Below are 13,543 nucleotides of genomic sequence, written 5' to 3'. Positions count from 1 at the left end.
CGCGATCAGTGAAAAGAGTCTTTACCTTCTTACCATGCACATTTTCCAACCAAGCACAGAATTCCTTGAACCTAGGAAAAGCCTCTGATTTCTGCTTGAGATTGTACACATAAATATACCTGGAAAACGCATCAATGAGAACCATGAAGTACCTATTTCCACCCAAAGAGGGCGCTAGTGGTCCAACCAAATCAGCATGAACAATTTGGTATGGTTCTGTAGCTTGCCTACTAGACACCTTACCTTTCGCAGCCATTTTCACCTTGTTTGCTGCGCATGCCTTACACTTCATGTGGTACCTGCAGGGTTTAATAGTCATACCTTCAACCAAGGCAGGCATTTTAGATACTGCCTCAAAACCCAAATGTCCAAATTTTCGATGAAAATCATGAATACATTCTGCATGCAAACATTTGTTAGAACCTGCAATGCAACAAGTGTCATTCTGCACAACATCATCATAATACAAAACATACAAACGATCAACATATTCAGCATACAATACATAATCATTTTTCTTTGTGATGATGCACCTTTTGTTCTTAAAGGAAACGTCAATGTTCCGCTCATTCAGCTGTCCAACGCTGAGCAAATTATGTTTGGCATCTGGAACATAAAGTACATTCTGTATCGATAAGTCCAAACTGTGAAGAACAACAGTTCCGTAGCCTTTACTGGGAATTGTGTGGTCATCCGCCTGGTGAATCGCACCTTCCTGCGGTGTAAAAGACACGAACAGTCGCTTATCGTTGCACATGTGGTGCGTTGCCGCTGAATCAACAACGAAGAAAGATCTAGACGTCTTCTGGACCTCTGCAACTTTTGGAGTGAAGCGTGAGACCATTGCTTTGGGCGGCGTTGTCCTGGACACCGGACCTTTGCCTTTGCTCTGGCCTTTTCCACGCGATGAGCTTCCGCTGCGTTGCTCTGTCTTGGCCCTGGGATATTTGCATTCCCTCTTCATATGGCCTAGACGTCCACAGGAGTAGCATTTCACTGCCTTCAAAGCTTTGGCGCCATCTGGTGGTTCCACTGCACTATGGGATGACGTCTGTGAAGACTCCCCCTTACCCATGCAGCTATCACCCTGGCAATCTGCTTCATTCTGAATCATGGCAGTATCACAAGCTACTCTGAGCTGAGCATGTGGCTGATCGGCATCAGATTCCCCACTTGCATCAGCCAGCCTTCTGCAGCTAGCCATCTTATGCAGCTTGTTAAAATAAAACATAGTAGATTCAGCTTCTGTCCTCAAGTGTGCCTCCCTCAAAGCGTCCCAAATTTCTCTGGCTGAGGTCTTATCACGCAATAGACAGAGCTCTTCTGGGGATACTATCAATGTAAGAGTTCCCCTTGCTTTGGAATCTTTAGCTTTCCATGCATCTGTAACTGGAGCTGGGGGGGTGTCTGTAATAACTTCAAACAGACCCTCTTTCCGCAGAATAGCCTCTGCATAGATAACCCAGTCCGTATAATTTTTCTTATTGAGCTTGGGAATCCCACAAGCATCCTGAAGGGCCATCATGACTCTGGCATTAGCCTTCTGCATCATCTCTGCTGCTTTAAACAAGCTGCTTTATACAAGCTGCATCTCTGCTGCTTCAAGCCTCATTCCAAAGGCAAGTTCAAAACAGCTTTCTCTCTGCTTCCCTAAAATCATGCTGCGTCACTTCTATCAGCAGCTGCTTCAGCCCAAAAGTTACTTTCGATTTCCCCAGCATAGGCATAGCCGCTGCCTGTAGCCGGCAAACGGACATAAAAGTTCAAAGTCCAGCCATAAAGCCATTAAATAGAAGCTGGCAGGCTGCCCGGAGCAGTAGCACATACCTCATCAATCATCTTGACGCGCAGATACCGTCCGATCCGTCCCTCTGCATTCCGATCCTTTTTCCGGAATTCCAATGACTGCGTCTTCTGGGCCATAACCATATTGTTGATTTGTAGCATCCAAGTGCACAGCGGAATGATGAGGAATACGTGCCAACATGCTCTATATTGCTTTATTTACATTTCAAAGCTGGTAGATTACAGAAAACCATCTTGTCTCTGCCGGAGCAGAAAACTGCATCCTCTCTCCTCTGAAGCTCAGAGAGAAACACACTGTGTGAGAACAGTGAAAAACAGGAAACCAGTGTACGTCACATCCAGTTTTCCCTTTCCCGTGGGAAACCTCCAGCAGTAACTCTGTGGAATGTAAACATTGTCTTGTGACAAGCCTTTCGCTGCACAGTGAAGAGAGCTTTGGCCCAGCTGCTTCATCAGCTCTGGATCTACTTGTACTTGTCCTCCGCTCTTCCCCAGTAGCATGTTGGACACCTTCCGACTTGAGGGGCTCATCTTCCAGCGTCATAACTTTTATACAGTGGTGCCTCGCAAGACGAACGCCTCGCAAAACGGAAAACCTGCTAGACGAAAGGGTTTTCCGTTTTGGAGGCGCTTCGCAAAACGAATTTCCCTATGGGCTTGCTTTGCAAAACAAAAATGTCTTGCGAGTTCCTGCGGGTTTTTTTCCCTTTCCCCCCTTTTTCTAAGCCGCTAAGCCGCTTATCAGCTGATCCGCTAAGCCGCTAAAAGCCGCTAATCCGCTAAGACGTCAATGGTCTTGCTTCGCAAGACGAAAAAACCGCTAGACGAAGAGACTCACGGAACGGATTAATTTCGTCTTGCGAGGCACCACTGTATGCCTGTTGTCTTTCTCCATGGAGTTTTCTTTTTTAAAAAAAAATAATTGATATAATAATTGAGATTTTCAAAATATTACAAAATGAAATAAAAGCAAAGAAAAATATAAAAATAATTGGCAAGTTAAAAAAAGAAGAAAGACAAAACCCTCCCACCATATAGATAGGAAAAAAGAAAAAATTCAACAATACCACACAAACAATTAAAACAATTAAAAACAATTACAAAAAGGGAAAAAAACAAAAGAACCAATTCATTATTTCCAAATCCTCAACTGTCATCACCTTTCTTAGACCTCCTCCTCCTCCCTTTCTTTGTATCCTAGTTATTAATTATCCCAGCAAATCCTTTCCATATTATAAAAAATTCTGTCATTGCATTACCCTAAACAATCTTAATCTTACCTTTCTATAATAAGATAAATCTTAAATCTTAAAACTTAAATCTTGTCCATACCAGCTTATAACATTCTTTCATAATTCTTTGAACATTTTTACTAAAACCAAGTAATTCCATTCCAGCATTTTTCTAATGCTCATCAATTATTATAAAACACTTCTAATAAAAAGAGAGAAAAAAAACAAAAAAGAAAAATACAAATAAGTCTGATCTTCCAGGTTTTGTCAGTCCTCATTATCACATCAATCTAGCTCATTAACCTGGCAACCTTATATCTGACACCCTCAAATCTCTTCCTTGCCCCTTCCGCGACTCTTCTTCATGTTCGTAGCTATATTTTCCCTTTTCTCCTGCTCGTGATAACTCCAGCTTAACAGTATTTTCAGCCCTTCTCGACATATCAGCCCCTTTTCCATATTCAACCTTAAATTCCATGTGGTATTTAATAGCATATTTCAGAAGCCCTCCAAGGTTAAGATCCCACACAGTCCCAAACATCTCATGGCTCATTACCATATTTGAAAAGTCCAGACATCCCAGCATTGGGGGATCCATCCAGCCCCCCATTTCCAGACCAAACCAGACATTTTCTTTCCAAATCTGGCTTTTCCCAGGATCATTTGTCCAATCCGAAAACTCATATTCCTGTTGGGCCTGATCTGTCAAAACACACTCTTGATGTGATTCCTGAGTGGGCTCCTCATATTTTCCCACTGCCTGTTCAAAGTTTCCCACTGCTTGTCCCAAATTTCTGACCGAAGTCTTCATCCATTTCACTTTTTCATGTAATTGTTCCAGTAGGGCATTTGTTTTGTAAAGGGCACACAACAAGGTTTCTGAATACATTGTTCTGCAAGGTCAGATGCCTGTTCCCACGATCGTAATCTATAACAGCTGCCGGCTCCCTGGAGTTAGTTACAGTTTCACAGTCTCCCTCTAGGGGGAAAACTTCTATTTGTTCTCGCAACAAAATTTCCCCTTTTAAGATACTTTGTCAAAATTTGTTCCTTTCAAATGCGAAGAGGGACGATGGAATCACTATGTTTCTCTTCTTTTCACTATCTGTCAAAACCACTTGTTTCTGGTCAATGAACTTCAAACATCGGTCCTGACACCCCTGCTCCAGTATCAGGACGGATACTTTGCTTAAACTCACTTTGAACAATCCAAAGATAGTCCTCCCCCTTCTTCTGTCAAAAAAGGGGGGTTGCACAATTATAAATGATGGAATCCAATCCTTTAAAGACGATTTTCTTAGCTCTAGTTTAGATAGTCTTTGCTTTGTTCTGTTTACAAAGGAACGGAAGGCTGACTTCCTGTCTAGACCTTCCCGCTCCGTACCAAATAGAAAAAAATATTTTAAAATCCAATTCTTTTCTGCTCGTTAATCCTTATTTAATGTCCAATTGTTCAAGATTCTAATTACTCACGGGTGCTTATATTAGAGTCCAAATTGTCCCAGGAAAAAGGCAGCGCTCCTCCGGCAACAGCTATGCGGCTTCGCTCCATGGAAGTAGCAGTTGACTCACAGCACCGCGCCACTTCCCCCTCTTCACTTCGGAGCCCGTTCGTGGGTTCTTTTGCGAGTTGGGGGGGGCGCTAAAGGTGCCCGCCGAGTCCCATGGTCACAGGCTTCTTCCGCCTGTGATTTCTGAAAGGGTCCCCGCTTCGCCGTAGCGGAGAAGACCCATTTCCCGCGGAGCTTCCCCTCCAGTTCAGAGGGAGACCGCCATTGCCGGTGGCGCCACCCCGGAAGTCCCCTCCATGGAGTTTTCTTGGCAGGGATACTCGAGTGGCTTGCCGGTTCCTGCTCCAGGTGGATCACGTTTGGTCAAAACTCTCCACTATGACCTGTCCATCTTGGGTGGTCCTGCACGGCATAGCTCATAGCTTCTCTGAGTTATTCAAGCCCCTTCGCCATGGCAAGGCAGTGATCCATGAAGGGGGGAATAACTTTTTATTTGCTTTTAAAAACAAGGATCATAGGACTAATATACAAATATGTAGACCAAGTATCTCTAGCATATGGTTCACCATTAGTGGTCAGTGTATGAGTTCTGGGTTCCTGAATTGGTTTAAATTGAAAGAAAAAAAGGGAAACAGGAGAGAACAGAGAACATTCAACATTGCATAGCTGAATGCCTAGTCAGGAGCTCTTGAGGCTGTTGTGTTTAGATTAAGAGTGAGTTAGTCGCTTTTCCTCTTTTGTCACCAATGAAACAATACAGAGTTAGTCTACTCTTGAAAATGGGAGTGGGGTTCAAACTGAAGACAGTGATTTAGATATAAATTAAAATTTAGACCAAATTTAGATTGAGGCAACAGCTGGTGGGGAGTGTGCAGGTGAAGGTGAATGTTGCTGTTTGTTTCACGGACAATTTGCTGGATCTTGACAAGAGAGCTCTGCATAAGGAAGTCAAGGAGGAGAATCATGGGGTCATGGACCCTCTTGGTAACGCTTCCTGATGGATCATAATATCTGTTCTGAAATTAAGCAAGTAACTTTGAAAGTCCATACATACCTCTATGTGATGAACCTTCACTATTTAGATGGAGACCAACAGCATTCGGATTCTAACATCCCCACCATGAACCCTGAATGGAGGGATATCCACTGTTTTCTCTGCAATTTTTTTCCTTCTAGTCATGCCTTTTAAAGCAATGACCAAGTTGTCTGAACTGCCCAGGCCTTCTTAAATGTCAGCCTCAGAGCTTTAAGGGAAATTGGAGATGGAGTGGATTCCAGGATTCAGCCAAAGAAAATCTATCCCAGATAAAAACTAAGCAATATGTCAGTTAATACCAGCCAACAGTGAAAACTATAGTAAGGGCTCACATCTAACTCTCTTCAGTTCCTCCTCTATCACAAGCATTCATTAACTTTGTTCTTCCTGAGGCTCTAATTAGCTTCTCTCTTCATTGCAGATGGTGATGAATTGGAAGGGAAGAACAAGGGGGACCACAACAGTATCCACATAGCAGAGAAATCAGATAAATATACAAAGTGCGGAGAGAACATCTGCCGGAGCCCCCATTCCACCTCCCATCAAGGAAAGAGCTTTGTTCGGAGGGATAGAATCTCTTCACATGAAAGAACTAACAGCGGAGAGAAATTGTATCAGTGCAGAGAATGTGGGAAGAGCTTCAGTCGCCGTCAGAATCTCACTTGCCATCAAAGAATTCATACAGGGGAGAAACCCTATCAGTGCTTGGAATGTGGAAATAACTTCAGTCGGAAAGAACAGCTCACTTCCCATCAAATAATTCATACAGGGGAGAAACCCTATGAGTGCTTAAAGTGTGGAAAGAGCTTCAATCGGAAAGATGGTCTCAGTATCCATCAAAGAATTCATACAGGGGACAAACCCTTTCAGTGCCTTGAGTGTGGAAAGAGCTTTCGTCACAGTTCCAGTCTCACTTCCCATCAAGGAATTCATAAAGGGGAGAAACCCTATCAGTGCTTAGAATGCGGAATGAGCTTTAATCGGAAGGATGGTCTCAGTATCCATCAAAGAATTCATACAGGGGAGAAACCTTTTCAATGCGTTGAGTGTGGAAAGAGCTTTCGTCACAGTTCCAGTCTCACTTCCCATCAAAGAATTCATACAGGGAAGAAACCCTATCAATGTTTAGAATGCGGAAAGAGCTTCAGTCAAAGTTGCAATCTAACTTCTCATCAAAGAGTCCATACACGGGAGAAACCCTATCAGTGCTTGAAATGTGGGAAGAGCTTCAGTCACAGAGAGATTCTCACTTGCCATCAAAGAATTCATACAGGGGAGAAACCCTATCAGTGCTTGGAATGTGGAAAGCGCTTTAGTCAAAGTGCACATCTCACTTCCCATCAAATAATACATACAGGGAAGAAACCCTATCAGTGCTTGGAATGTGGAAAGACCTTCAGTCGGAGCGACTTTCTCACTTCCCATAACAGAATTCATACAGGGGAGAAACCCCATCAGTGCTTGGAATGTGGAAAGAGCTTTCGTCAGAGAGGTACTCTCACTTCCCATCAAAGAGTCCATACAGGCGAGAAACCATATCAGTGCTTGGAATGTGGAAAGAGCTTTCGTCAGAGAGGTGATCTCACTTCCCATCAAAGAGTCCATACAGGCGAGAAACCATATCCATGCCTGGAATGTGGAAAGAGCTTCGGGTATATGCAGTGTCTTAGTTTGCATCAAAAACTTCATACGGGGGAGAAACCCTATCAGTGCTTTGAATGTGGAAAGAGCTTCAGCCAGGGGCCCCATCTCACTTCCCATCAAAGAATTCATACAGGGGAGAAACCATATCAATGCTTAAAATGTGGGAAGAGCTTCAGTCTCAGACAGAATCTCACTTTGCACCAAAGAATTCATACAGGGGAGAAACCATATCAGTGCTTGGAATGTGGGAAGAGCTTCAGTCTCAAGCACAATCTCACTTTGCACCAAAGAATTCATACAGGAAGGAAACCCTATCAGTGCTTGGAATGTGGAAAGAGCTTCACCTGGAAGAACAGTTTCACTTTCCATCAAAGAATTCATACAGGGGAGAAACCCTTTCAATGCCTTGAGTGTGGAAAGAACTTTCGTCACAGTTCCAGTCTCACTTCCCATCAAAGAATTCATACAGGGAAGAAACCCTATCAATGCTTAGAATGCGGAAAGAGCTTCAGTCAAAGTTCCAATCTAACTATGGACCATAGAGTTCACACAGGGGAGAAACCCGATCAGTGCTTGGAATGTGGAAAGAGCTTTCGTCAGAGAGGTGATCTCACTTCCCATCAAAGAGTCCATACAGGCGATAAACCATATCCATGCCTGGAATGTGGAAAGAGCTTCGGGTATATGCAGTCTCTTAGTTTGCATCAAAAACTTCATACGGGGGAGAAACCCTATCAGTGCTTTGAATGTGGAAAGAGCTTCAGCCAGGGGACCCATCTCACTTCCCATCAAAGAATTCATACAGGTGAGAAACCATATCAGTGCTTGGAATGTGGAAAGAGCTTTCGTCAGAGAGGTGATCTCACTTCCCATCAAAGAGTCCATACAGGGGAGAAACCATATCAGTGCTTGGAATGTGGAAAGAGCTTTCGTCAAAGTGCACATCTCACTTCCCATCAAAGAGTCCATACAGGCGAGAAACCATATCAGTGCTTGGAATGTGGAAAAAGCTTCACTAAGAGGATGCAGCTTACTTCCCATCACAGAATTCATACAGAGGGAAAACCAAAAAAGAAAAATAATAACGCAAACATTATTGAACAACCCTTACAAAACACATTTGTATAGAAAAGAGAAAGGGCATGGGAAAATAACTAAAAATACCCTTTATCACATTTGTATCATATCATTTGTCAACACTTAGAAAGGCAGGCTCCCCAGCGCTCCCCTGGGTGCTTTTAGGTATTGTATGTAGCAAATGTCTGTTCCAGAACCCTGAAAAGAATAAAGTGGGAGTTGTATACATGAAAAGAGAATCAGCTAGGCATGGCAATTGTGATTTGTCTTGAACTGTTTTGTAGATGGATGAAAGAGGACTTTGGAAGACATTTAGTGAATAGGAATATTAGCCAAAGTCTTTTAAAAAAAGACAAAAAAATTGTTATATGTCGTCACATGATATGATGAGGGCTTATCTGAAGAGCCAAATGATTTTGGTTAGTTCAGGATGATGACATTGGGCTGCAACTATTAAGATTGCTGCGATCCTTGAAGATGATGGGTTTTTCGGAGCTAGCCAACCTAACCGGAAGAGTCCGCGACCAGAAGGAGGAGGCATATCAGGAAGAATGGACTAAATTTAATGATTATTTAGTTAAATATGTCAAGTTAGATGAATTGGAATCAGCTTGCAGATACTTAATCGACTTAGGATTCTATATAAGTTAAGTGATGAATTAATAGGTGTAATTTCAAAATGAAAAGATCTAAGGATGTTAATGTTCAAGTTAAACTTTATAAGAACTGTGATTTGGAAAACCCTTAAAAGGATACGCATTGAAATTCAACCAAGGGGAAGTGAGGAAGGCACTTAACAATGTTAATAAGTGTAATTTTTAATACGGTTATGATTTATGTTTGTTTGTTTTATGTGTTTGTTTATAATTTTGTGAAAACCGATAAAAAATTGAAGTAAAAAAAAAAAATGCTGTGATCCTTTGATTGGCGAATAGGAATGATGTGCAATTTGCCATTCCATCCAAAAAACACCTACAATAAAATATAAATTACTTATTGATTGGAGAAAGAGAGGCGGATTTGACCTACCTGACCTGGAATTATATCATGCTGCAACAGGTCTGACCTGCTTAAAGGAGTGGATTAAGTTAAAGGACACTGATGTGTTAGATCTGGAGGAAGTAGGAACTCAATTTGGATGGCATGCATACCTAATAGATGGAAAGGAGAGAGTCCACATGGGTTTTATAAGGAAATCATTGTATAAAATATGGATGAAATATAAAGGGATTCTAGAACCCAAAATACCAGTGCTTTGAATGTGGAAAGCGCTTTAGTCAAAGTGCACATCTCACTTCCCATTAAAGAGTCCATACAGGTGAGAAACTATATCAGTGCTTGGAATGTGGAAAAAGCTTCACTAAGAGGATGCAGCTTACTTCCCATCACAGAATTCATACAGTGGGAAAACCAAAAAAGAAAAATAATAACGCAAACATTATTGAACAACCCTTACAAAACACATTTGTATAGAAAAGAGAAAGGGCATGGGAAAATAACTAAAAATACCCTTTATCACATTTGTATCATATCATTTGTCAACACATAGAAAGGCAGGCTCCCCAGCGCTCCCCTGGGTGCCCCCTCTTCTCCCTGTCTCCCACCCTGAGTGATCGTTCCACTGTAGCAATAATTACTCAGAATATGCACTCCTAGATAAACCCAGCTGTCTTTAGTACCCAGCCTTTTCCCTCCCCTTTAGCAAGATGGCACTTTCCCTACATTCCGCCCCCCCCCCAGCCCAGGCTTCAAATCTTAACCACTCAGATAGTGCAATATGACTCTTATTATGATTGTCTAATAATCCAAATTAGTATTTCTCCAGTTTCTAGGTCCAGTTTCTATAAAGCCTTATTAAAACCGTTCCAACAAATCTCAGTCAAGTCACAGTCCAAAATTATTGTCCTTTTTAATGTTCATCCAATCCTGCTTCCTATTCTTTTATTAATCTTCTTTCCTAATCCACTGGGGGTGGGGAAGAAGGCATATTAAATCCCTTTCCTCATACGAGATCATAGCTTGTGTTGTGAACAGTTTCAGGAGTTGCACTGCATCCCCTTTTGCTGGATGTACCTTTTTTCTGCTGACAATTCCCATACCAGCTCATCCCAACGCAGCCTTGTCTTTCTATGGAGCTCGTTCTCTCTCCTCCTGTTCTTCCCTTACCTGCTCAACAGAACCTTCTGCCAATCCCAGCGACTCCTTTCCAACGACTCCCAGTTTATGACCCACACATTCACCTCAGTCTCTTTTTCTGGAACCCGACTTGGTCTTCAATGCCAAGGAGCTCCATGCCTGGATGGGCTCAGTGTGACCTTGAGATAACAAAATGCAAATCATAATAAATCCAGCTGCCTCAGCAGAAAAGAACAAAACCTTCTGGAAGGAACCAGTGTTTTGCAGTATTTTCCGGTTTCTCCTCTCAGGATTTTAGCCATGACATTTTGTCCCACTGCCAGAAAAGCATCTTTAGCTCCCTAGTTTCTGTGGCAACACTTTGGCTCAAGTTTCCATCACGGAATCGTAGAATGGGAGAGTCGGAAGTGTGGGGATGTTTAGGGAGGCAGGTGAAGGATATATTGTTTGCTAATATCCTTCCCAACTTGCATTAGCCAGTTCTAGAACTTAGCAGAGTTCCAAACATTCCCCTTTTTAAATTTGCACGGTGGTTAGCTTGTTGCAGGCTTGCTTAAGCCTCTTTAAATATAGGATTCCTGGTAAGATCCCTTCTACTCCCTCATAAAGATATGACACAATCTTATTAGAGTAAATGTAAAAGTAGTTTACTCACTCATTCAGTTCACAGGTGCATCCCTGAAGGCAGACTTAGGTTACAAAAGTGTCTAACTATATGAACTGTCCCATAAGGGAGTTAGTCCCAAGTGACTGCAACTGAGCTGTCACTTCTCCTAACATATAGAAGGGAGCTTGGGTGTCACCTGGTCCTGCCCCCTGCAAGTCAGGAATCTCATCCAAGACAGATGGTCATCCAACCTCTGCTTTAAAAACTCCATGGAAGGAGAGTCCAGCACCTACCAAGGGAGTCTGTTTCACTCTGGAAGAACTCTTCCTGTCCTAAAGTATTTCCTGAGGTTTAGCTGGAATCTCTTTTCTTGTAACTTGAAGCCATTGCTCCATCCTGAACACCTTGCTCCATCCTGCAGGTGACAGCCCTTTCATAACATGTATACGTTGTAGAAAATAACAATTCCATAAAACTGCATTTGGATGATTCCGATTTCTTTTAAGCCTATGGCCTAGCCTAACTGAAAAGGCCTGTGCCTGCCTACATTTGACGGAACAGAATGAGCTGCTTTAGGTACTGTATGTAGCAAATGTCTCTTCCAGAACCCTGAAAAGAATAAAGTGGGAGTTGTATACATGAAAAGAGAATCAGCTAGGCATGGCAATTGTGATTTATCTTGAACTGTTTTGTAGATGGATTAAAGAGGACTTTGGAAGACATTTAGTGAATAGGAATATTAGCCAAAGTCTTAAAAAGAAAGACCAAAAAATTGTTATATGTCGTCACATGATATGATGAGGGCTTATCTGAAGAGCCAAATGATTTTGGTTAGTTCAGGATGATGACATTGGGCTGCAACTATTAAGATTGCTGCGATCCTTGAAGATGATGGGTTTTTCGGAGCTAGCCAACCTAACCGGAAGAGTCCGGGACCAGAAGGAGGAGGTATATCAGGAAGAATGGACTAAATTTAATGATTATTTAGTTAAATATGTCAAGTTAGATGAATTGGAATCAGCTTGCAGATACTTAATCGACTTAGGATTCTATATAAGTTAAGTGATGAATTAATAGGTGTAATTTCAAAATGAAAAGATCTAAGGATGTTAATGTTCAAGTTAAACTTTATAAGAACTGTGATTTGGAAAACCCTTAAAAGGATATGCATTGAAATTCAATGAAGGGGAAGTGAGGAAGGCACTTAACAATGTTAATAAGTGTAATTTTTAATACGGTTATGATTTATGTTTGTTTGTTTTATGTGTTTGTTTATAATTTTGTGAAAACCGATAAAAAATTGAAGTAAAAAAAAAAAGATTGCTGTGATCCTTTGATTGGCGAATAGGAATGATGTGCAATTTGCCATTCCATCCAAAAAACACCTACAATAAAATATAAATTACTTATTGATCGGAGAAAGAGAGGCGGATTTGACCTACCTGACCTGGAATTATATCATGCTGCAACAGGTCTGACCTGCTTAAAGGAGTGGATTAAGTTAAAGGACACTGATGTGTTAGATCTGGAGGAAGTAGGAACTCAATTTGGATGGCATGCATACCTAATAGATGGAAAGGAGAGAGTCCAGATGGGTTTTATAAGGAAATAATTGTATAAAATATGGATGAAATATACAGGGATTCTAGAACCCAAAACACCTTGGTGGACCTCACCTTAGAAATCATGACTGTAAAGAGAAAGAATATGAATAACAACTGGGCAACATATAAGGATTACTGGAAGAGGAAAATAATAAACTTAAATTGAAAGGATATAAGGAAGTTAAGAAATATTTGAACAATTGGCTGCAGTTCTTTCATATTAATCAGAGATGACAAAAGAGGAAGGAAAAGGATTTGAGAAAGAAATTTCAAGATTGGATGAGTACTTACTGCAATCTAAAAGTAAACATATTTCCAAACTATATGATTTGCTCCTAGAATGGGAGGTAAAGGAGCAGCAAGTGAAGGCAGCGATGGTAAAGTAGGCCCAGGATTTAGGGGAAAATATGATGAGCCAACTACTGTGAGACAGGGATATTAAATTTACGGCATGCTACAATTTAAGAGAGAATGTAACGAAAATGCAATACAGATGGTACTTGACCCTGGTTAGACTGGCAAAAATGTATAAAAACTGTAGTGATGTTTGTTGGAGATACAACAACGGGGCGGGAACCTTTCTACACATGGGCTGGGAATGCAAAGAGATTGTGGGGTTCTGGGAAAATTTATTACAACAAGTTGAAAAAGTGAATAAGGAGTGGGCTATCTTTAAGGAATACATCAAAAGCTATGTGGAAAAAGTCAAACTTTTGACAGATATTGAGTGAATTCAGAACATGATTTGAGTGAAAGGAGAGTAAAGTTAAGATAGAAGAAGAGATTAAAGAAATAATGAAATGTGTTTAAGGCAATTGGAAAAATAAAGTAGTGTAACAAGAACGGCTGGAAGTCAAGTCAGTTTGTGGGTGTTCATGTGGGGTAGATGT

At 41.4% G+C, this 13,543-nt stretch overlaps 2 protein-coding genes and 1 long non-coding RNA gene across 5 annotated transcripts in view; all 3 read left to right on the top strand.

Moving 5' to 3' along the window:
• Positions 1 to 13,543, top strand: part of LOC307209172 — a 52,944-nt gene that overhangs the window by 16,041 nt on the left and 23,360 nt on the right. The window lies entirely within an intron of this gene.
• LOC307206766 (uncharacterized protein) overlaps positions 1 to 13,543 on the top strand; it is a 44,629-nt gene that overhangs the window by 7,726 nt on the left and 23,360 nt on the right. The gene's annotated exons all lie outside the window — the stretch shown is intronic.
• On the top strand, positions 5,395 to 10,179 carry LOC307207148 (uncharacterized protein). The gene is made up of 2 exons (XM_079960909.1): positions 5,395 to 5,533; positions 6,007 to 10,179. The coding sequence occupies exons 1-2, from the start codon at positions 5,521 to 5,523 to the stop codon at positions 8,355 to 8,357; spliced, it is 2,364 nt and encodes a 787-aa protein (XP_079817035.1). The 5' UTR covers positions 5,395 to 5,520; the 3' UTR covers positions 8,358 to 10,179.

The sequence above is a fragment of the Podarcis cretensis genome (assembly GCF_951804945.1).
Source record: "Podarcis cretensis genome assembly, chromosome: 2".
In the NCBI taxonomy this organism is placed as follows: domain Eukaryota; kingdom Metazoa; phylum Chordata; class Lepidosauria; order Squamata; family Lacertidae; genus Podarcis; species Podarcis cretensis.
The sequence above is the reverse complement of the archived record's forward strand: the minus strand, read 5'-3'. Positions and strand labels throughout refer to the sequence as shown.